This window comes from Oncorhynchus gorbuscha, linkage group LG02, assembly GCF_021184085.1.
Source record: "Oncorhynchus gorbuscha isolate QuinsamMale2020 ecotype Even-year linkage group LG02, OgorEven_v1.0, whole genome shotgun sequence".
In the NCBI taxonomy this organism is placed as follows: domain Eukaryota; kingdom Metazoa; phylum Chordata; class Actinopteri; order Salmoniformes; family Salmonidae; genus Oncorhynchus; species Oncorhynchus gorbuscha.
This window is the reverse complement of record NC_060174.1, coordinates 44347374-44372214: the sequence shown is the minus strand read 5'-3', so window position 1 is coordinate 44372214 and position 24841 is coordinate 44347374. Positions and strand designations below refer to the sequence as shown.

At 42.3% G+C, this 24841-nt stretch overlaps 1 protein-coding gene across 2 annotated transcripts in view; it reads right to left on the bottom strand.

The window, feature by feature from the left end:
* Nucleotides 1–24841, bottom strand: part of LOC124002746 (SLIT-ROBO Rho GTPase-activating protein 1) — a 163146-nt gene that overhangs the window by 68282 nt on the left and 70023 nt on the right. For both annotated transcript variants that reach the window (XM_046310463.1, XM_046310471.1), the window contains exons 4-6: nucleotides 15067–15129; nucleotides 1391–1570; nucleotides 257–385 (exon numbers count right to left, since the gene is read on the bottom strand). In XM_046310463.1, coding sequence (XP_046166419.1) covers nucleotides 257–385; nucleotides 1391–1570; nucleotides 15067–15129 — 372 coding nt within the window. The remainder of the gene's footprint in view (nucleotides 1–256; nucleotides 386–1390; nucleotides 1571–15066; nucleotides 15130–24841) is intronic.

Genomic DNA, 24841 nt, shown 5'->3' with positions numbered 1-24841 from the left:
TAGTGCACTACTTTTGACCAGAGCCAATTGGGCTCGGGTCAAAAGTTGTGCACTATGTAGGGCATAGGGTGCCATTTTGGATGCAACCAAGGGCTTATTAACGAGAGAAGAGGGAGTAGAGACGCTGTTTGGTAACACACTTTCTAATTTGGCCTTGACAACCAAACTTTCCCAGTTATACAGTGCAGATAAATGAGTGTCTGTTCTTTAGCTGGAACTTTCTCCCAACTAAAAACAAGGCATGCGGTTTACTTACATCAATTAAGTCAGACAAGTCGTGGATGTAGTACTTGAAGATGGAGGAATTTGTCGCCTCCAGCGTCAGCAGGTACTCGTTTCGCGCTTTGATTGACTTCAGCTTATTCTCAGAGTACTTGGCCTGGCGCTGATATGAGAGAGAGTGAGGGCGTGAGGGTGAGAGAAACAGAGAAATTAATGATCAAAAATGCCTTCAGTGACAGTGGCGCATGCTGTCATGTCTCCATGCACACTGTACGGCGGCTCTCACGTAACACATTTCAGGATGACTGGCAAACAGGAGCTGGCGCAGATAGACAACTGCGGAGCGGAGGGCAAATAACAGCTACTACGGCAACAAAAAAAGAACAAAAACACAAAAATGGGCCTAAACTATGTATGCTTAAAATCGACCTTCACAACATCTAGGATTAGCCACTTCCCAGCCCAGCTGTGCTCATTCTGACTTACTCTTAAGTCTGCCTGACAGACGGACCGTTAGTCACCAGCCAATGACCAATGAACACTGACTCACATACGGACATGGTCTTAGATATTTTAACGCTTTGCAGGAGCCTGTGAATAAAACGCTATTCCCGTGACCATTGGTCACGGAGCTCTAACAGAAAACAGGCCTGCTCCTTCTGAGAAGAAAACAAAGCAATTTGGTTGTTAAGTGACAGTGTGGTTTCCATCACACACGACAGCAGGGCTGCTTCCGATACAAAATGGAGGTCTGGCTGGCCGGTAGAGGTCTGTTTCTGTTACAAATGATGAACACTTTCAGGCACACCTGGGCGGCAACGTAAGTTCCTCAAAGTTGGGGCCGTAGAAAGTGAAAATATACACTATTAATGTAGAGGAGAGCTTGACCATAGAAATATAATCTATGCGAGTGACTAATCACAGCTGGCCAACTGTGTTAAATGAGAAGACATTCCAACATTCCCTACAGCAACCATTATCATCATTAACAGTGTAAAGACCTTCACAATACACATAGTCTCACACCGTTGTGCCGTCCCAAACCATAGTGTGCTGGCTCTGATTACATTCACCTGGTCCTTTCTAGCACAGTTCCAGTAAATACGATGAATGTGTAACCAGGCCGGTGCAGAACAGCTTGGCCTGGCCCATTCGTGTCAATAAGTACCTTCTCCTTCATCTTCTCAATCTTCTTGACGGAGCTGCGTCTCTGGTGCTTGTCCTCCAGACGGATACTGAAGACCGGCTCGGCCCGGCCGATCTGCTTCTCCTCCTGTTTCTCCGCCTCTTTCAGCTTGCTTTCGGCGCTGATGCTCTCCGTGTGGTACATGTGGTAGGTCTTCATCACCTGGGGGTCAAGGGTCAGTCATTCAACCTCACAGTAAGAGGCTGCTTTGAACCAAACAAAGCTTTCATCTACTTCCCACCCACTCTTCACAGACCGATTCAGCTCTACTTCACAGTGGGACATTCTTACTTTACCACCACAAATTAAAGGCAGATTGCCTCGCTCTGTTTTTATAGGAGGCTCTTATACAGTATGAACTCAACAACCACGATTCACTGCCATTCCCATTTACCATATTGCTCTGCATTTGAAATTCCATTGACAGAGAACTCCATCTGCACTTAACAGCTTGCTGGAATCACCACCACCGTTTAATATGGGATGACAACTTCATCTGATGGGTATAGGTAATGCTACAGCTCTGTAATGGGGCACCCAGGGACAGACACCCAATCATCCCTGGCTGCCGTAGCCCAAGACGAAGTGCCATCAGCGGGGTGCCAGCAGGCAGGCAGGGCCCATGTCAGATCAGGTGGTGACGGACGTACAGACTAAACCACATACACAACAACCCTGTTCCCTCCCCTTTGAAGTGGAGAGCTATAATCCCTCAAAGGTAATGTAAAATTCCTGAGGCCAGGAGTTTCAAAAGACACCAAATTGTAAATAAGTTTGGCATGACGTGATACGCAGACCTGGGTTCAAACACTATTTTAAATAATTTCAAATACTGTAGCTGTGCTTGATTGAGCTTCCCTGTTGCAAGGGAATCAATAGAACAGTACCTAAAAGTGCAAGCACTGCCCATCTGGCACTCCAGGCAGGCGAAAGCAAAACACTCAAAGTAATTAAAAGATTTAGTCATGTAATCAGATCTGGTGATACACTACATTTTAAGTGGGTATACTCCCCTTGTCAATGCATCTGAACCAGAAATGAGGAAGAGTGATGGAGGCGTAGTGGTAAATGCTTTACCACCACAGCAAAACACAGATTAAAGCTGCTTCCTCTGGTTTGACTCATTGTTATCCAAACAGGAGGGAGCTATTACCATGACTCCCACAACTGTAGAATACATTAGGAAGTGGCTCATGAATAGGCAGGTACAACTGCTGCTCAAGTAAACCAGGATTTCTTCAAGGGTCGTGACAAGTTCATAAGAGACTATTTATGACACATCCTAATGGCTCTTTGAGTGTAGGGATTGGAATGGATAGCTGACATAGGCAGTCACTGAATGGGACAAATCACCAAATCAAAACAAACTTTATTTGTCACATGCGCCGAATACATCAAGTCTAGACTTCACCGTGAAATGCTTTCCAGACCAACGGGAGTCACAACTGACGACCAACGGGAGTCACAACTGACACCCACACATGCACTCTACTAAAGTTTTTGTAAACACTGCTTTCATCCGGACTCGAGCAGCGAGCTTGTTAAGCCACCCAAAAGCGATAAGACCTCTGACCTCTAACCAAACGCACATCTCTCTCCTTCCGGACCTTCAGAGGTCATTGACAGTGTGGCCATAGGATGGGGGAGGTACTGACAGAAGGCTGCTGGGGAGAGGAAAATACCTTAGCCTGGTTTTCACTGTAACCCTGTTGGCTCAGAGAATCAGTCCCCTTCCCCTGTTGAGGCAGGCCTGAGTCCTAGATCTGTTTCTACCGGTCTTGCCAACTTCTTTGCTGTCAGTAGTAGGGCTAGCCTGTGTCCTAGATTTGTTTGTGCTGTCTTGCCAACAAACAATAACAACTTGGCGAGACAGCACAAACGGAATTAGGACTTGCCATGGCTGTCGCTGCCAAGGCTGTCTTTAAACCCACTACTGACGCAAGACCAGCCACTGAAAATAAAGTCACCCCGAAGCTGACGGAAAAAAGTGATCCACGGCTTAACCCAGTAAATTACAGTTCCACCGTCCGTATACATTAGACAATCGGTCTGCATAACCTCAATCTGAATCAAAATACAGACCTAAAACCTAAACATCTCCGCTCCATCCCCCAAAAACAAGATATTTTCATAACGGGTGGACAGACTTTGCCTTGCTTATTTTGTGCTGGTAGCCAGAACCACGTAATAGGAACCAGTGGAGAGAGCCTGGAGGGGAGACCAACCACAGGCCATACTACTGACTTAATGGTTTGGAAACCTGGTGTGTTAACTTTAACTCTCCTCTGCTTCTTTTAGAGGGACAAATTTAGAACAACTGGGACCAGACCTGTTATTTCATAGGCCCTGAGGCGGCAGGTAGCCTGGTGGTTAGAGCGTTGAGCGTTGGACGTGTAACCGAAAGGTTGCAAGATCGAATCCCCGAGCTGACAAGGTAAAAATCTGTCGTTCCTAGGCAGTCATTGAAAATAAGAATGTGTTCATAACTGACTTGCCTAGTTAAATAAATAAAAAGGCCCCAGTGGCTGTCTGATGCCATAGTGTTTCTCTCTCCCTCTCTGTGTGTGTGTTTTTCTACACCAAAGGGTAAATCAGGTTAAATTGGACTGCAGCGCGAGGGACGGTGACAGAATTTGAGATGTGGCCGTTACAATTATACTTACAATCGTTCATGACACGTGTAAGTATAACCGTATGAGACTAATTTTTGTTTGTAACCGAAGACTACAGGGAAATTGAACCCCTGCTGAATATCTCCCAGGACAAGAGTAACTGTTCCCAGATCTGTTTCTTGGATTTTACCATAACAATCAATGCTGTAATCATAACATGATACAGGTAACTACCAAAATAAAGGAAAGTGTCCGAATACCCATACTAGTGTACTACAACATACTTAAACTGCATTCCCATTACTCATCGTCCATACTATTTAGCGCCTACCGCTCAGTAAAACGGATCCTGTATGCTGCGGCCGCAACACTGTAGCGGCTCCTGATTGGCTGAGTAAATGGGTCCGAGTTCGGGTGTTCAAAATTAAACAGATTTGCGTCGCATTAACCAGCCTGATAATGTCTCATTTCCAATTTGATAAATTTGGGTAAACTCTGAATAGAATATAAATTGATATTTATGTAACGGCTTTCTTCCGTTGAAGGAGAGTCGGACCAAAATGCAGCGTGGTTAGTTCGATACATCTTTAATAAAGAAAAAACACGAACAATACAAAAACAACAAACGGAACGTGAAAACCTATACAGCCTATCTGGTGACTACAAACACAGGCTAGACACCCCACAAAAACCCCATGACAAAAACGCACTACAATAACCCATGTCACCCCCTGGCCTGACCAAATAAATGAAGAAAAACATACATACATGGGAATGAGATCAGAAAGACTGCGAGGGAAATTAAATAATTTAAAAAGGTAGCTTAGCCTACAAAACTAAAACAATCCATATGTTCAAATCAAAAGGCCTGTTTAACATGACATCATTACCACAGCCACATCCCGAGTCCCCGGTGCCGACACATTCAGAAATCAAAAGATGGTTTAGTATTTAGTTGAACTTCTTTGGGGAATGGGGCAGTATTTTCACGTCCGGATGAAAAGCATGCCCAGAGTAAAGTGCTTGCTACTCAGGCCCAGATCCTAGGATATGCATATTATTAGTCGATTTTGATAGAAAACACTGATGTTTCTAAAACTGTTTGAATGATGTCCGTGAGTTTAACAGAACTCATATGGCAGGCAAAAACCTAAGAATAAATCCAACCAGGAAGTGGGAAATCTGATTTTGTAGGTTTTCAACTCTTTGCTTATCCAAGATGGATGGGGTCATGTTGCACTTCCTAAGGCTTCCACTAGATGTCAACAGTCTTTAGAACCGTGTCTACTGTGAAGCGGGGCTGAATGAGAGGGGAATGAGTCAGGTTTCTGGCAGAGAGCCACGGGCTCGTGACGGGCGTTCATGTGAAAGTTACCTCGCGTTCCATTGACCCTAATCATGGTAGGATGTTAATGGCTTAATTAACTCAGGAACCACACCTGTGCAGAAGCACCTGCTTTCAATATACTTTGTATCCCTTATTTACTCAAGTGTTTGCTTTATTTTGGAAGTTACCTGCATCTTTGAGGGTTACACACCTAAATAGATTATCTAAATTGTCACCGAGCACTTACAACCTGCAGTGCAGAGTGATGCATTTAATTTGACGTTATTGATTTTATGCAAAATTATTACCTCAGAATCGCTCTCCAACAACAGTGTTTTTGACCGTGACTACCTTCTGCTTCAGAAGACTGAAAAGGCAGGAGAGAACACTTTACCATATGTCTTTATACAAGAAAATATTGTTAAATAGGAAAAAAATATTTGTTTTTAGATTTATTTTAGATTGACATGGCTAACTACTTATTTACCTCAGCTAGCCAGACAGCTATCTAGCTAACATTAGCTAAATAAACCAAATTGTTATTGTAGCTTTATGTTTGTATGTAGCTTGCACTTTAATGGCATTAATGAGATTTTATTTTATCTTCCCAACCAGGAGAATTACTATGAAGGCACCACTGATTTCGACATTGACGCAACATTCGTAGGAAGGCAGACAAATTCACAATTCAGGGTAACATTAAGCAGTCAACTTCTATTATATCACGAAGTATTTGTGTACAACAATTTTTCAACAACCATTTTGTATTTATTATGTATCCCCATTAGCTGCTGCCAAGGCAGTAATATACATAATAAAAATGTTTAACATTAAAATACATTTTACAACAGATTTCACAATACATTAAGTGCATGCCATCAGGCCTCTACTCTACTACAACACACAATCCAGCTGTAAAGTATGTCATGGCTGTCCGGTGAGGATCACAATGGGTCAGATCATCTTGGCAATTCCTGACAATAACAACCTCCACTCAGAGGTGAGGAGGGAACTGGTGTGGGGATTTGGACACCTCCACACCCTGTCGTAAATTAAGGAGGAAAGGGGGCTCTTTCTCCTCCTCTAGTATCAACCAAAGGAATGTCTTTGTTCACAGACAGTATTCCCTCAAACTCTAACATGGTCAAAAGTGAATACAGGAATAATATTTTTACCATAATGTGGGGAATGGTCAGCGGGGATTCATGGAAAACAAATGTAATATTGGTTTTCATTTTGTGACATCATTCAAATCTGTATGGATGAAACACCAAGGTGATATACTTTCCAAGTTAATCTGTCAAGTTTCCATCCAATACGCATATAATATGAAAAGTGATTAAAGTATTATTTTTTTTAAAGAGGAATGTGATTTTTAGGAGGAATAAGATAATCTCTCCCCTATAAACTGTGCATAAACAGGGAAACTTAAATCAGTTCTACCAAATTTCTATTAACATGTTAAATGTGCAACCAGAGGGAAGAAAAATTCTAGCTCACCTGTACTCCACACACAGAGACGCGTACAAAGCTCTCCCTCGCCCACCATTTGGTAAATCCGACCACAACTCTATCCTCCTTATTCCTGATTACAAGCAAAAATTAAAGCAGGAACCATCAGTCAGTCTGTCTATAATAAAGTGGTCAGATGAAGCAGATGCTAAACTACAGGACTGTTTTGCTATCACAGACTGGAACATGTTCTGGGATTCTTCCGATGACATTGAGGAATACACCACATCAGTCACTGGATTTACCAATAAGTGCATCGAGGACGTCATCCCCACAGTGACTGTACGTACATACCCCAACCAGAAGCCATGGATTACAGGCAACATTCAAACTGCGCTAAAGGGTAGAGTTGCCGCTTTCAATGTGCGGGACTCTAACCCGGAAGCTTACAAGAAATAATGCTATGCCCTGCGACAAATCATCAAACAGGCAAAGCGTCAATACAGAGGTAAGATTGAATCATACTACACCGGCTCCGACACTCATCTTATGTGGCACGGCTTGCAAACTATTACAGACTACAAAGGGAAGCACAGCTGCGAGCTGCCCAGTGACACGAGCCTACCAGACAAGCTATATCACTTCTATGCTCGCTTCGAGGCAAGCAACACTGAGGCATGCATGAGAACATCAGCTGTTCCGGACGACTGTGTGAACACGTTCTCCGTAGCCGACGTGAGTAAAACGTACACAAAGCTGCGGGGCCAGACAGACAACCAGGACGTGTACTCCCGGCATGTGCTGACCAACTGGCAGGTGTCTTCACTGACGTTTTCAATATGTCCCCGATTGAGTCTGTAATACCAACATGTTTCAAGGAGACCACCATAATCCCTGTGCCCAAGAAAACAAAGGCAACCTGCCTAAATGACTACAGACCCGTAGCACTCACGTCCATAGACATGAAGTACTTTGAAAGGTTGGTAATGACTTACATCAACACCATTATCCCAGAAACCCTAGATCCACTCTAATTTGCATATCACCCAAACAGATCCACAGATGATGCAATCTCTATTGCACTCCAAACTGACCTTTCCCACCTGGACAAAAAGGAACACTTAATGTGAGAATGCTACTCATTGACTTCAGCTCAGCGTTCAACACCAAAGTACCCTCAAAGCTCATCACTAAGCTAAGGATCCTGGGACTAAACACCTCCCTCTGCAACTAGATCCTGGACTTCCTGGCGGGCCACCCCCAGGTGGTGAGGGTAGGAAGCAACACATCTGCCACACTGATCCTCAACACTGGATGTCCCCAGGGGTGCGTGCTCAGTCCCCTCCTGTACTCCCTGTTCACCCACAACTGCATGGTCAGGCATGACTCCAACACCATCATTAAGTTCGCAGACGACACAACAGTGGTAGGCCTGATCACCAACAACGACGAGACAGCCTGTATGGAGGAGGTCAGAGACCTGGTCGGGTGGTGCCAGAATAACAACCTACTATCCCTCAACGTAACCAAGACTAAGGTGATGATTGTGGACTACAGGAAAAGGAGGACCGAGCACACCCCCATTCTCATCGACGGGGCTGTAGTGGAGCAGGTTGAGAGCTTCAAGTTCCTTGGTGTCCACATTAATAACAAACTGTAATGGTCCAAACACACCAAGACAGTCGTGAATAGGGAACGACAAAGCCTATTTCCCCTTAGGAAACTAAAAAGATTTGGCATGGATCATAAGATCCTCAAAAGGTTCTACAGCTGCAACATCGAGAGCATCCTGACTGGTTATATCACTGCCTGGTACGACAATTGCTCGGCCTCTGACCGCAAGGCACTACAGAGGGTAATGCATAGTACATCACCGGGGCCAAGCTTCCTGCCATCCAGGACCTCTACACCAGGCGGTGTCAGAGAAACGTCCTAAAAATGATCAAAGACCCCAGCCACCCCAGTTATAGAATGTTCTCTCTACTACCGCATGGCAAGTGGTACCGGTGTGCCAAGTCAAGGACAAAAAGGCTTCTCAAAAGTTTTTCCCCCCAGCCACAAGACAGGTAATCAAATGGCTCCCCGGACTATTTGCATTGTGTACCCCAACCAAACCCCTCTTTTTACACTGCTGCTACTCTCTGTTCATCATATATGCATAGTCACTTTAACTATACATTCATGTACATACTACCTCAATTGGGCCGACCAACCAGTGCTCCCGCAAATTGGCTAACCGGGCTATCTGCATTGTGTCCCGCCACCCGCCAACCCCTCTTTTACGCTACTGCTACTCTCTGTTCATCATATGTGCGTAATCACTTTAACCATATCTACATGTACATACTACTTCAAAATCAGCCTGTCTAACCAGTGTTTGTATGTAGCCTCGCTACTTTTATAGCCTTGCTACTGTATATAGCCTGTACTTTTACTGTTGTTTTAATTCTTTACTTACCTATTGTTCACCTAATACCTTTTTTGCACTATTGGTTAGAGCCTGTAAGTAAGCATTTCACTGTAAGGTCTACACCTGTTGTACTCAGCGCACGTGACGAATAAATGTTGATTTGATGTGGGTAGCCACGCCCCAAGTGAGGTCGGAGAGCGTGTCAGACGGACAGAGCCATCCTCTTTGGCCAGAGTGCATAAAAAGCCTTGGTAACGAAATTAACTTTAGACCAGGAAACATGAGGCGTTAGCTACATGTTTGAAATTGTTGAAATTTTGAACCTCAACTCGAGGTGAATAAATAAACTCATCTTCCTTTAGACCAGAGAGACAAAGAGCTGCATCTCATGTCCATAGTGGTCTAAATCCTGAACCCAGAATAATCAACACGAGGAGAAAGAGGCAACAAACTCCCCTCTCAGACAATCACCCCTCTCAGACAATCACTGGTACAGCTGATTAGCTGTTCAAGGCAAATATCTGAACTCTTCAAACTATCCCATCTTACAACGAGTCTCAAATCACTGTACACTACTCTTATCACCCCATTGGAACCATCGGCACAGCTGGTTTATCTTCAAATAAGCCACTTCAGGAGCGAATGGAAGTGTGAACTCTAGTTCTGTTCAGGACTACATGACGGACAAAGACACACATACATAAATACATGTGCGATTTCTTATTTCAAACGGGTGGTGGTACATTTGGAAAGGAAATTATTAATGGGAGAATAGTTATACAATGTGTCCATGATAAGAGTTCCTTAAATTTTGTCTATTTTTCCCCCTCTCCATCTGTGTAATATGCGGTCATATCTTGTCAGTCCACTAGGGACCTTTGTCTCGTGTAAAGGGTGTATGTTTATTCTGTGTTATTATTTAGTTAGCTAGTAAATAAATAACTAAACCAATTTGTGCAGTAGGGCGGCAGGTGGCCTAGTGGTTAGAGCAATGGGCCAGTAACCAAAAGGTTGCTGGATCGAATCCCGAGCTGACAAGGTAAAAATCTGTCGTTCTGCACCTGAACAAGGCGGTTAACCCACTGTTCCCCTATAGGCCGTTATTGTAAATAAGAATTGGTTCTTAACTGGCTTGCCTAGTTAAATATAGGTTAAATAAAACAAATAAAAAAATATAGTACTGAATCGTGAATTGGCTGTTTTTTTTTGCAGATGCATGAGGTTACGACTGTGCAGAATGATGATAAGAGGTAATTGATTGTTTATCGATGTTATTATAGAGTTTAATTTGGGAGATGGTAACTCTTAACCTCTTCCGTGTTGCCCCAAATTCCTAATGAGTTTATTTAAAAATCGGGTAACAATTAAACATAGTTAGTTGATTAGATAAATAACAGTCATCAGATTAATGAATGTAAAGTCATGACAAGTATGTGTTTGTATGCGTGTGTTTGTACCTGTGTGAATTTTCACAGTCCCCGCTGTTCCATAAGGTGTATTTTTATCTTATTAAAAAAAAAATCTGATTCTACTGCTTGTGTGAGTTACTTGATGTGGAATAGTCATGGCTCTATATAGTACCGTTTGCCTCGCATAGTCTGTTCTGGACCTGCCGACTGTGAAGAGACCTCTGATGGCATGTCTTGTGGGGTATGCATGGGTATCTGAGCTGTGTGCTAGTAGTTTAAAAACAGACAGCTCGGTGCATTCAACAATACTTCTCATAAATACAAGTAGTGATTAAGTCCATCTCTCCTCCACTTTGAGCCATGAGAGATTGACGTGAATGTTATTCATGTTAGCTCTACGCGTACGTTTAAGGGCCAGCCATGCTGTCCTGTACTGGGCCAGTTGTAATTTTCCCAAGTACTTTTTGTGGCACCTGACCCCACGATTGGGCAGTAGTCCAGATGCAACAAAACTAAGGGCTGTAGGACCTGCCTTGTTGATATTGTTATGAAGGCAGAGCAGCGCTTTATTATGGCCAGACCTCTTCCCATCTTAGCTACTGTTCCCCCGCACATTGACTCGCTATTGGTACCTCCTGTATATAGTGACATTATTCATATTTTATTTTGACCCTTATTTTTTTTAGTCAATATTTTCTTAATTCTTATTTTTCTTAAAATGGTATTGTTGATTAAGGGCTTGTAAGCATTTCACAATAAGGTCTACACCTGTTGTATTGGCGCATGTGACAAATAAAAGTGGATTTGATTTCATGAATCAATACAATAACAGTTTACAATCCAGGGTTACACCAAAGAGGTGTCTCCTCAACTCGCTAAATTTCCACATTATTCATTACAAGATTTAGTTGAGGTTAGGGTTTAGTGAATGATTTGTCCCAAATACAATGCTTTTCTAACTTACACTACATGGCCGAAAGTATGTGGAAGCCCCTTCAAATTTGTGGATTTGGCTATTTCAGCCACACCCGTGGCTGACAGGTGTATAAAAATCGAGCACAAAGCCATGAAATCTCCATAGACAAACATTGGCAATAGAATGGTCCGTACTGAAGAGCTCCGTGACTTTCAAACTGGCACCGTCATAGGATGCCACCTTTCCAACAAGTCAGTTTGACTGATTTCGTCCCTGCTAGAGCTTCCCCAGTCAACTGTAAGTGCAGTTATTGTGAAGTGGAAACTTCTAGGAGAAACAAAGTGGTAGGTCACACAAGCTCACCGAATGGGACTGTCGAGTGCTGAAGCACGGGACTGTTGAGTGCTGAAAACTCACTGCAGAGCTCTGACCCCAATCAAACACCTTTGGGATGAATTGGATCAGCATCCATCATGAGTGCCGAACTCACTAATGCTCTTGTAGCTGAATGGAAGCAACTCTCCACAGCAATGTTCCAACATCTAATGGAAAGCCTTCCCAACTCAACGACCATACTTTTGGCAATGTAGTGCATTTCTTGCCACCCATTCTGAAACTGACTGCAGCTCTTTAAGTGTTGCAGTGATATCACTCGCTGTAGTAGCTGACATGTATAATGCTGAGTCACACAGGCTTTACGCAGATATATATTATTTTACATAGACAGCTGCCCTGGGGAATGCCTGATTCTACCTGGATTATGTTAGAGGCTAAAACAATAAAAACACCCTCTGTTCTGTTAGACAGGTAACTCTCAATCCACAATATAGCAGGGGGTGAAAAGCCATAACATATACATTTATACATACTATGATCTATAATGCCAAAGCCGCACTGAAGTAAAAAAACAACAACAAAAAAACAGCTCAATCTTTTTATTCTTTTCCATCTAGCTAGTTGGGAGGACAACCTGTAGGCAATTCTGTTTTCACCCAACAGCAGCGTCCAGGCCTCCACGGAGTATTCGCCATTCGCCTAGTGTACGGATGGGAGTTGCAGCTGTTGACTGAGGTAAACAAAGTACTGTACTATGTCTTTGTTTTGTATGTCTATTGCTATTTTTGCATAACATACTTTGCATCAACGTTTGACTGGTACTGTACTTTTTTTATTATAAAGGCACACATAGCATACATATCAATACATACAAACTATCTAGGTCAAATAGGGGAGAGGTGTAATGTTTTTTTTAAACCAGGTTTGCTGTTTATTTGAAAAAAATGAGAGAACGGTTCCATGCAATAATGGATCTATATAATACTGTACGCTTTCTTGAATTTGTTCTGGATTTGGGTAATGTGAAAAGACCCCTGGTGGCGTGTCTGGTTGGATAAGTGTGTGCGTTAGAGCTGTGTGTAAATTGACTATGCAAACAATTTGGGATTTTAAACACATTCATGTTTCTTATAAAAAATGAGGCAGTCAGTAACTTCTCAACTCTTAGCCAAGCGAGACTGGCATGCATAATATTTATAATCAGCCCTCTGATTACAATGAAGAGCAAAACGTACCACTCCGATGCTATGCCAGCTTCAGCTTAACTAGGTCTTTCCTTGCAGCACTGGACGACACAACTGGACAATAATCAAGAGAAAACTAAACTAGAGCCCGCAGAAATGGCTTTTTGGAGTACGGTGTCAAAAAAACAGAGCATCTTTTTATTACGGACAGACCTCTCCCCATCTTTACAACCATTAAATCTACATGTGTTGACCATGACAGTTTACAATTTAAGGAATGATTTGTACCAAATACAATGCTCTTAGTTTTAGATATGTTCAAGACCAGTTTATTACTAGCCACCCATTCCAAAACAGAACTCTTTGTTAAGAGTTTCAGTGACTTCATTAGCTGTGGTAGCTCATGGGTATATGGTTGAATCATCAGCATACATGGAACATATGCTTTGTTTAATGCCAGTGGCAGGCCATTGGTAAACATAGAAAAGAGGGCCTAGAGAGCTGCCCTGCAGTACACCCCACTTTACATGTTTGACAGAGAAACCTCCATTAAAGAAAACCCTTTGAATTATTTTATATAGATAGTTCTGAATCCACAATATGGCAGAGGTTGAAAAGCCAAAACACACATTTTTTTCAACAACAGGTTGTCAATAATATCAAAGGCTTCACTGAAATCTAACAGTACAGCTCCCACAATCATCATTTTACCAATTTATTTCAACCAATCATCAGTAATGTGCCAGTGCAGTACATGTTGAGTGCCCTTCTCTATAAGCATGCCGAAAGTCTTATGTTAAATTGATTACAGAGAAATAGCATTGTATTTGGTCAAACCATTTTATCTAACAGTTTGCTAAGAGCTGGCAACAAGCTGATTGGTCTGCTGTTAGAACCAGTAAAGGCTGCTTTACCACTCTTGGGTAGCGGAATTGCTTTGGCTTCCCTCCAGGCCTGAGGACAAAGACTTTCCTCTAGGCTCAGATTAAATATATGACAGATAGGAGTGCCTACAGAGGCAGCTACCATCCTCAGTAGCTTTCCATGTAAGTTGCCAATGCCAATACTGTTTCCACCTCTCCCACGCTAATTCAAACCTGCATTGCTTTTCTTTCCTTATTAGTTTTTTATGCATGAACACGATAGCTCACTGTTCATTGGCATTTCCTGCATAAGTTTGCCAATGAAGTAATAATTTGGATGAAGGACGAGACCTATGAATCCTCGCTGCTCTTTCGCTACCAGCTGGGGTCACAATATGTTAAGGTGAATATAAAAATGTCAGACAACTATTTGCATTTGCACTCAAAATAACCCAAAGCTAGTTTTAGTTTTCCTATTACTGATATTTTTCTCATGGTCTTCCTAGGGTTACCTCGGTGGAAGCCAACAATCTTCTCCATTTGGAGCAGTTGGACGGTCGACCACTGAAAGCCCTGATGCTCCCTACACTTTGGTGAAGCCCACGGGACAAAGTATGTCAAAGCTAACCACTGGGTCACGGTAAGTAACCTCCGCTGCTATTAAGGTGTATGACTCCAGTGGTCATGACACCACCCCAAACCCCAACCTCTCTCTTATCTTCTCCAGGGACCATCCCTTACCTGAGGAAGTATTAGAACGTCAGGGTCTTCAGGGCCACCTGGGGAACATGAATCTCAGCTGCCACTATCCCAGGCCTGATGGCAGCAATTAAAGCTACTGAATTAACTTTCGATTAGTGGTTTAAGCACCCTGCTCTCCCCCAAGGTCAGAGACCTGAAGTGGAATTATCCACATAGGCTGGTCCCAGATCTGCTTGTAACAATGACCATAAGAGTTGGTATGCAGCTACTTTAAGGCCAGACCAGGTAGACTCTGATCTGAGGCCCGCCTTAACACCCTAATCATGATGTATCATTCAGGCTGAGAGTTGTTCCCAACTGTGACCTGATCAGGAAAAAATTGATACACTATTTTTACAGTACAGTGATACAGCAAAACAGGAACCAGGAAATTAAATGACAACTTACAGTGTAGAGCTCGTTGAGGACCTTCATCAAGTCTTCCTGGAGCTGAAACGTTATCTCCTTACTCTGAAAAAGAGAAAACAAAGAACATGTTCAATGTGAGACATCTGTCGACTTTGCAGTACAGTAACATATTCATACATGGAACAAACAAGCAGTGTCAGGAGTACAGTAGGGCATAGAGCTGGAACGGGGATATCAAACAGAGACACAGTTGCCCATAGAGCCCGCTGTCTGCATAGTGTGAGTGATCTCAAATTAATAAATTCAATCAGCCATCCCATGACACAAGATTCACTCAATGCCATCAGACATGAGCCCACAATGGATAATTATGAGATTTTTAATACAGGGAAATAACAGTTGTGTGACTCATGCATGGTTAAAGCAGGGGTCTCAAACTGGCGGTCTGCAGACCAGATGTGGCCTGGTGAAAATAGAATATGGCCCCCGGGCAAAATGAGTTTTAAACCCCTGGGTTAAAGGTACTTTTACTACGCATGCCACCTATTTTTTCACTATGTAACATACAAGTCATGGGGTGGGTTTATGCGATATATAATAAGGTCTGACAAAGCATTTGGATATCCCTTTCAACGTATGTATTACCTGGGTGTTATCACACAGTCTTCCACTGCACTTAAAGTCTCCCACTAACCCACTTATCTGGACCCTAATCTTATTGTTGAGGCCTTTCCCAGCAACGGGGCCTCAGAGGGCAGTGACAATTTGGTCTATCCCACCACCACTATCCAAATTGAGGGAGAGAAGGGGCTTAGATCTGATCTGGAGTTAGTAGGGGTAGTCGTCTCTATCACAGAGCTTACAACGACTCTTATAGGCAACCTCTGTGCACACCTTAACAGTCAGTCAAACTGGGTTAACAGAGAGGAGGACAGATCTTTCAATGCACCAAACACCCAAACGCTGTGCTGTAAATAAAGTTGGGTGGATTTTAACTTGATTCTCACTATACATATGAATCATACTGGGTGCCAGTAGTTGCATTTCAAAGGTACACATTTGTACAATAACAGTGTGTGTCATTTGAGAGAAGCACATTTCTGATAGGAGAGGTCCTGTCCAGGGTTACTGTAGTTCACATGGGGTTTCATACAGCCTTGTAATACACATCTGTGGTTTCCTGTGGGTGTGACCAATGAGGAAGTGTCTCTGCTGAGGTCACCAACCTCACTGATCCAGGTGGATCCGTACACATCAGTCAATACAGTCAATGATACAGTCAATGATACTCCAATAGAAATTACTGACCACTGAGGAATTCCACAGGTCGAAGTAGTGAATCTCTAACCTGGCCGCCAGAACTAAATAATATGCATTATTCAACACCTCTTTGATGCTTGTTGTCATGCCATACATGTTTGGCGTGACAACGAACACAACATAACAGGGGAGTTGGCTGAAGCACCAAAAGACCTGCAACAAAGCCATGATTAGGGTGAAAGGTGTGCAATCATAATTTGATTGTTTGAAGGAGGAAGTTAGTACACAAATAAACAGGTCCATCCCAAAAAGAGCTATACTCTAAATCCTGCTGACTGACTGACTCCGGTAGAAAGGGTAGTGCCAGTCCAGACATGTGGGCGTAAACCAGAGAGGATTAGTTCTCGTCATTTGTGCGTTTGTGTGTGTGTGCATGTGTATGTAATCAGCCAGTCTCCTCGGGCTGACCTAGTCTAGTCAACACCTCCTGTCCTGGCCCTCACCTCCACCTACTCAGCCAGCTCTCTGTTTTACTTACCTATTCACACAGGCACTGGACAAATAGACTTAGTCCTGTATAAATAGAACTAAGTCACCGAAGCTTAAGCCAGGGTGCTCTCACGCACATTTAGAGAACGGAGGACAGGATCTATAGGCTGGCTGGGGCCAGGTAGGTTGCTGAGGCTGCTGAAGGGAGGGCGGCTCATAATAATGGCTTGAACGCAGTGAATGGAATCAAACCCATGGAAACGTGTTTGGTGTATTTGATACCTTTCCACTTATTCCGCTCCAGCCGTTCCCACGAGTCTGTCCTCCCCAATTATGGTGCCACCAACCTCCTGTGGTAGGTTATGGACTGGTGAGATCGTTCCTCTTGCCCAAGTTTGTGAAGCAGGCTGCAAATCTAAATAAATGTACAAGTCTATGTTGTTCATTCTGGGCAGAGAATAGCGCTTTAATGCAACATTAAAGCGCTATTCTCGGCCCAGAATGAACAACGTAGACTTGTCCATAACTGTATTCATGAACATTACCAACAGCTGAATTGGGTTGCAAAGTGAGATCTTTGCTAAAATTACTCACACTTTCTCCCCAGGGAAGAGCCATTAGAAGCCTCCGTTCAGAGAAGAGGACCTCAGTCAACTTGTTAGATCTAACACTTGTTAGCCCTTTCCTATTGAGAGAACTGGGAAGCAGTCCAGTGGTCAATGAAAAGGCCTCTCAGGAGAGCTTGGGCTGAGCTCCGACAGCTCATCCATTTCCTGGCTCTGCAGATGCCCCAATTATGTGACCTGGGCAGGGCCTCTGACAGGAAGCAGCCACCTCAGCCACTCCACTGGTCACTGAAGACACAGTAAATCAGAGAAGAACATCTGAAGTACAAACCATTCACTTTGGGAGTGAACGTTAATTATAATAAGGGTTAAAAGGATCAAATTGGACCTCTTAGAAATAAAAATGGATGGCCCTCCCTTTAGCAAAATATATTTTACCTAAACCCTCCCTAAATGCTTGAAAATTATTTTTCAAGTTCACAGAATTTGAAAAAGCATGACACTCCATTTTCCACCAGGAAACTATTATGTAAATTTAAATCTATCCTTTAATGATTCATTATAACTGTAAAAAAAGAAATTGCCTTGGAGCCGTAATCACTCTTGGCCTGTACGTTTTGCAACGATGCCCACCAATGTTATGATTCAATTTAAAAGGGTAGGAAGCATGAGTTTTTAGTCAAAGTAACACAGTATGGTCAGACCCATTTGTGACCAAGCTTTAACTTCCTGGCTGATGTCTTGAGATGTTGCTTCAATATATCCACATCATTTTCCATCCTCATGATGCCATCTATTTTGTGAAGTGCACCAGTTCCTCCTGCAACAAAGCACCTCCACAACATGATGCTGCCTTCCCCGTGCTTCACGGTTGGGATGGTGTTCTTCAGCTTGCAAGCCTCCCCCTTTTTCCTGCAAACATAACGATGGTCATAATGGCCAAACAGTTCTATATTTGTTTCATCAGACCAGAGGACATTTCTCCAAAAAGTATGATATTTGTCCCCATGTGCAGTTTTTATGGCAGTTTTGTAGCAGTGGCTTCTTCCTTGCTGAGCGGCCTTTCAGGTTATGTAGATATAGAACTCTTTTTACTGTGGATATAGATACTTTTGTACCCGTTTCCTCCAGCATCTTCACAAGGTCCTATGCTGTTGTTCTGGGATTGATTTGCACTTTTTACACCAAAGTATGTTCATCTCTAGGAGACAGAACGCATCTCCTTCCTGGGCAGTATGACGGGGCATGGTCCCATGGTGTTTATACTTGCGTACTATTGTTTGTACAGAAGAACTTCAGGTGTTTGGAAATTGCTCCCAAGGATGAATCAGACTTGGAGGTCTACAATTTTTTCTGAGGTCTTTGCTGATTTCTTTTGATTTCCCCATGATGACAAGCAAAGAGGCACTCAATTTGAAGGAAGGCCTTGAAATACATCCGCAGGTACACCTCCAATTGACTCAAATGATGTTAATTAACCTATTAGAAGCTTCTAAAGCCATGACATCATTTTCTGGAATTTTCCAAGCTGTTTAAAGGCACGGTCAACTTAGTGTATGTAAACTTCTGACCCACTGGAATTGTGAAACAGTTATAATTATATGTGAATTATAAGTGAAATAATCTGTAAACAATTGTTAGAAAAATGACTTGTGTCATGCAAAGTCAATGTCCTAACCGACTTGCCAAAACTATAGTTTGTTAACAAGAAATGTGTGGACTGGTTGAAAAACGAGTTAATGATTCCAACCTAAGTGTATGTAAACTTCCGACTTCAACTGTAAGTTAAGTCTCCTGTGCATTTGATAGTTGTAGTAAACTGAGCAAGTTAGTGTTGTCGTAGTTTTCTGTGGCTTGTAGCTAGTGCAGTAATAACCACATGGTGCAGTAATACCCACAAGGATGGATGGAGTTACAACTCATTTGTGGCCCAAAAATGAGAAGCAAGCTTTAAAGTTGGAATGGTTTGTCAGGTTGAATCGACGGACCTCTATTTCCTACCGACCTACCGGTACATCAAGAGTGTCAGCAGTGATGGAGATAAAATTGGTAAAGTCGACGTGGATTTACCTCAAAACGCTATTCTATTAGCTAGCCGACTCTCCTAAAAGGCCTCGCTCTTCTTTGACTTTGGTAGCCAACTCAGCATTCAATCGGTAAGTCTCCGCTCTAGACTAGTTAACTATGTTGACAGTGGTGGTCGGCTAGCTAAGCTAGTTAGTTATTTTAACCTGATAGCTAGCCTAGCCAGCTAACTTTACAGGTAAAATGATTTGATAACTGGTAGATGAAGTTAAGTATTTCCAAAACTTTGGTTTACTTTAATGTAGCTGCACGCTAGGTGTGGATAACTGGCTGACTCACGCAGAGTTAACCTAATGTTAGCAGGCTAGCAACATTGCAATGTATAAATTAAAATTAAACCAAATCATTTGCGCTCATGACTACTTGTTTCAATACAATTTTCAGCCAACTTACAAGCAAATACAATAAATTCATAAAGTATTTGCTTGTAAGTTGGCTGAAAATTGTATTGAAACAAGTAGTCATAAGCACAAATGATTTGGTTTAATTTGACGTTATACGCTGCTAGCCAACTAGCCTGCTAACATTACGTTAGCTCTGTGTAACGGATGTGAAACGGCTAGCTTAGTTAGCCGTGTGCGCTAAATAGCGTTTCAATCTGTTACGTCACTTGCTCTGAGACCTTGAAGTAGTAGTTCCCCTTGCTCTGCAAGGGCCGCGGCTTTTGTGGAGCGATGGGTAACGATGCTTCGTGGGTGACTGTTGTTGATGTGTGCAGAAGGTCCCTGGTTCGCGCCCGGGTATGGGCGAGGGGACGGTTTAAAATTATACTATTACATCTGCGTGAGTCAGACAGTTTAATTTTAATTTGAAGTTATACATTTTAAGTTATTTCTGCTGCAGTTTACAATGGGGAATAATAGACTGGCTTCGCAGGTCCTCCATATTAAGTCACATCCCGCAAATGTTTTTTTCCGGCATGACTTCGACATTCTTCAGAATTCTCATCAGTTTTAAATAAAAACTCGAAAAATGTAAAAGTGAGGTGCAACTTTGCATTGAGACTTTTGATGTTTATTCTAATGCAAATTCATATGTTACATGTGGTTATGTTTATTCTACCTACCTTTAAAGGCCATGCTTTCTCTTAATTGAAAGACCAATGCAGCAGTTTTCATCCAAATATCAAGGACTGTCTTGGTGTGGTCTGAGTGAGGGGCCTAACTGAGCGAGCCTAATGGGATTGATCAGTAAACTAAAAACTAGCTGCTATTGGCAGAGAGGTTTGAAACTTGTTATTGATCGATTAACTTACACCGCCTGGTGATGTCACCATGCAGGCCAAAACTCCATCCCATCAAAACACGCTGAAATTTCAGGCAGCCTTTTCAAACAGCTCTTACATTAAAAGTGCATTATCAGCATTTTCACAATTTCAGTATTATTCCCACCTCAGTGTGGAAATACACACAACTGCTCAAAAGTTGTCACTTAGACATTTCCTTGTTTTACATGAAAATATACATGAAATGAGTTACAAAATATAGTCAAGGTGTTGACAAGGTTATAATGATTTTTAATTTAAATTGTGTCCTTTGCTTTCGTCAAAAAATCCTCCATTTGCAGCAATTACAGCCTTGCAGACATTTGACATTCTAGTCATCAATTTGTTGAGGTAATCTGAAGAGATTTCACCCCATGCTTCCTGAAGCACCTCCCCAAGTTGGATTGGTTTGATTGGCACTTTTTACGTACCATACAGTCAAGCTGCTCCCACAAAAGTTCAGTAGGGTTGACATCCAGTGACTGGCCACTCCATTATAGACAGAATACCACCTGACTGCTTCTTCCCTAAATAGTTCTTGCATAGATTGGAGCTGTGCTTTGGGTCATTGTCCTGTTTTAGGAGGAAATTGGCTCCAATTAAGCGCCATCCACAGGGTTTTGGCATGACTTTGAAAAATGGAAGTGATAGCCTTCCTTCTTCAAGATCCCCTTTACCCTGTACAAATCTCCCACTTTACCATCACCAAAGCAACCCCAGACCATCACACTGCCTCCCCATGCTTGACAAATGGTGTTAAGCACTCCTCCAGCATCTTTTCATTTTTTTTCTGCGTCTCACAAATGTTCTTCTTTGTGATCCAAAGACCTCAAACTAAGATTTGTCTGTCCATAACACTTTTTTCTAATATTTCTCTCTCCAGTGTCTGTGTTCTTTTGCTCATCTTAATCTTTTCTTTTTATTGGCTAGTTTGCGCTGTTTTGTCAAGGGAGTAGTGCACAGCGTTGTATGAGATCTTCAGTTTCTTGGCAATTTCTCACATCGAATGGACTTAATTTCTCAGAACAAGAATAGACTGATGAGTTTCAGAAGAAATGTATTTGTTTCTGGCCATTTTGAACCTGTAATCGAACCCACAAATGCTGATGCTCCAGATACTCAACTAGTCTAAAGAAATACAGTTTTATTGCTTCTTTAATCAGTACAACAGTTTTCAGCTGTGGTAACATAATGATTAATCAGTCTTTTAAAATGATAAACTTGGATTAGCCAACAACGTGCCATTGGAACACTAGAGTGATGGTTGCTGATAATGGGTTTCTGTACACCTATGTAGAGATTCCATATAAAAAATACATTTTTTTTAAATCAGGCATTTCCAGCTACAATAGTCATCTACTACATTAACAATGTCTACACTATATTTCTGACAAATTTCTTTGCATTTCTTTCAAAAACAAGGACATTTCTAAGTGACACCAAACCTTTGAACGGTAGTGTACATAAAACACATGAACATCACATTTTGACTGCACTAGGCCTTTAAAAGGGGAATGCCAACTGGGGATTTTCCAATACGGATAATTGTCCCCCACGATTAAATTGGGGAGGGGACTATTAATCCTTACGTTCATTCATACTTACTTTTGTAAGTTAGCCACACGTGATATCTCAAAGCACTTTCCCCATTTTTACGAAACTTGGTTGAATGATGCGTCTTGCCATAGAGATCGGGCATTTACAAAATTACACTGATTGGACCAAGTTAGGTGCTGCATAATTTGTGGGGGACGACATGTTTACTGTTGTTAAGTTTATTAGAGGACTAGCACAAATAGGCTTCCCCTTTAAGTGTACTGTGTGAGTGACGCTAACCACATCTGAGAGAAGGCTGGGAGAGACTGGAATCCACTAAGCCACGTGGGGGGGGGGGGGGCATGGAATTCACATCGCCTCCAACATCAATCAGGCCCCAGAGAGGGACCGTACTCCTAGGGTCCATGTCTGGTGGGTAGCGCACCAGGGGCATGACTGCTCCATATGGCAGAACTCTAGTGAGAGTTGACACAAATCATATTGGCTCCTACACAGTCAGCTCAAAAATGATTGCCACCCTTAAAGATGAGCAAAAAAGACAGTATAAAATAAATACAAATACTGAGCTATATTGTATGCCCCCCCCCCCCCAACACCCAAACAAAAAGTTATTATTTTATACTCGTACAATTGCTCAAAGAAAAGAGATTCTTTTTTAAGAAAAATAATCATTACTTGATAAACAATGGGTCAAAATTATTGGCACCCCTGTTTTCAATACCCCTTCAAAAGGATAATGGCACTGAGCATTTTTGATTAATGATTTATATTGATTGGAGAACACATTGGGAGAGATCTTAGACCATACCTCCATGCAGTGTCTTTCCAGATCCTTGATTTTCTTTGTCTGTGCTTATAGACTGCCCTTCAATTCAAACCACAGGAGAGATGGCCATTGCAAAATGTTGAATTCTTGGTAAATTAACTGGAGATTTTACCCTTGAGCAAGGCACTTAACCCTAATTTGCTCCAGGGGTGCTGTACTACAATTGCTGACCCTGTAAAACAACACATTTCACTGCACCTCTCTGGTGTATGTGACAATAAAACATGTATTTTTTTGTGTCTTGCTGAAAGATCCACTTTAGTACAAGATCCACTTCTTATACTATTTCTTATACTAATTTTCTTAAATTAGTATTTTTAAACTCTTCTTTTCTGTATACAATATATATACAGCTCAGTATTTGCAGTCTTTTTTTTCTCATCTTTATCATCAAGGGTGCCAATAATTGTTGACCTGATTGTACTATACAGAAGCAGCCCAGTAAGGTAGTCTAGTAACGGACTCCACCAAGCCAGGCAGTAAACTGTCAAGCTCTAAAAACACATTGCACTCCGCTTGATCAAATGCCAAGACCAATTTAGTAGTACCTGGTGCTGTTTCATGTTTCCCTCACCGTCCTTCCTACCTACCACTGTAGCGAATCAATTTGCAATGTAGGAACTAGATGAACGAATACCTTCCATCCACCATACAGCTAAGGCTTTCAAGCCCTGGGATCTCAGTTCCACCAGAATGTGACCTCCATAAATAAAAAACAAAGAACCAGTTGTATGAATGATGAAGAGAATACATGTGATAAGACCTGCCCGACCAAATCAATGGACTTCGTGACAAGACTCGTATTTAGAGGTTTCGGCATCGAACAAAGACACAATTCGAGGTAAGCTGTGACTTTCAATAATGACGCTAAAACATGAGAGCGCCCGCAGCACAGAGAGCTCAGACCCATTTGTCCACAGTACTACTCATAAATAAAACAACTACTGCCGAAGGCATGAACACAAATCAACGGACTATTTTCAAAAGGTCCACCATGCTGAAGCCTGATAGGATATGTCATTTAATTCAACTCATAACTTTTAAAAAGTTAGAAAACATAAGAATTTTGAAATATTAAAAAAAACACTGCTCTTTGATGTCAGGATGACAAAACAGCATCTGTCTCGTGTTAAAACAAGACGACCTGTACTGACTGTTGTAACTGGGGGGCCTCCCCTGGTGTTTGTCTATCATTACTGGAGCTCAGCGGAGATCAAAGGCAATGGGATGTACTAATTAGAGGGCAGGGGTGTCTCTGCTCCCCTGTGACAGACTGCACCCCACGAGGGGGATGGCGTTTGATTTGGCCCCCGGCTTCCAAAACGTCACTATACCAGCCAGAGGGGAAACTCAACTCCACTCCACTCCCTCACTCAAGACTTACTGTAAGTGCAGGTCATTTCCTGTTGTGCACAAGGCCAACCAACAACTAATTGGTAGAGCAATAAGGAGAGTTGGTACATGAGGGGAAAAATGAACTGTGTGCAATGTCAATGCAAACCTCTTTATATGAGGGATGCTATGAACTAAACTTCATACATTAAAAAGTCTTGATTGAAATGCCTAAAAATGAATACATATCATTGGGAACACATTGATGAGTTTAGTAGTCTGTCATTTTAAACACCAGTAATGTGGATTGAGTCGGGGGGGGGAGAAAGAAACATCTGACAAACCACTTCACTCCAGCTCCACATCTGGCCCATTAGTAAACCAGGAGCCTCGAACTGTTATCAAAGGGAAATTACTGCCTTAACTTTGTGTGTG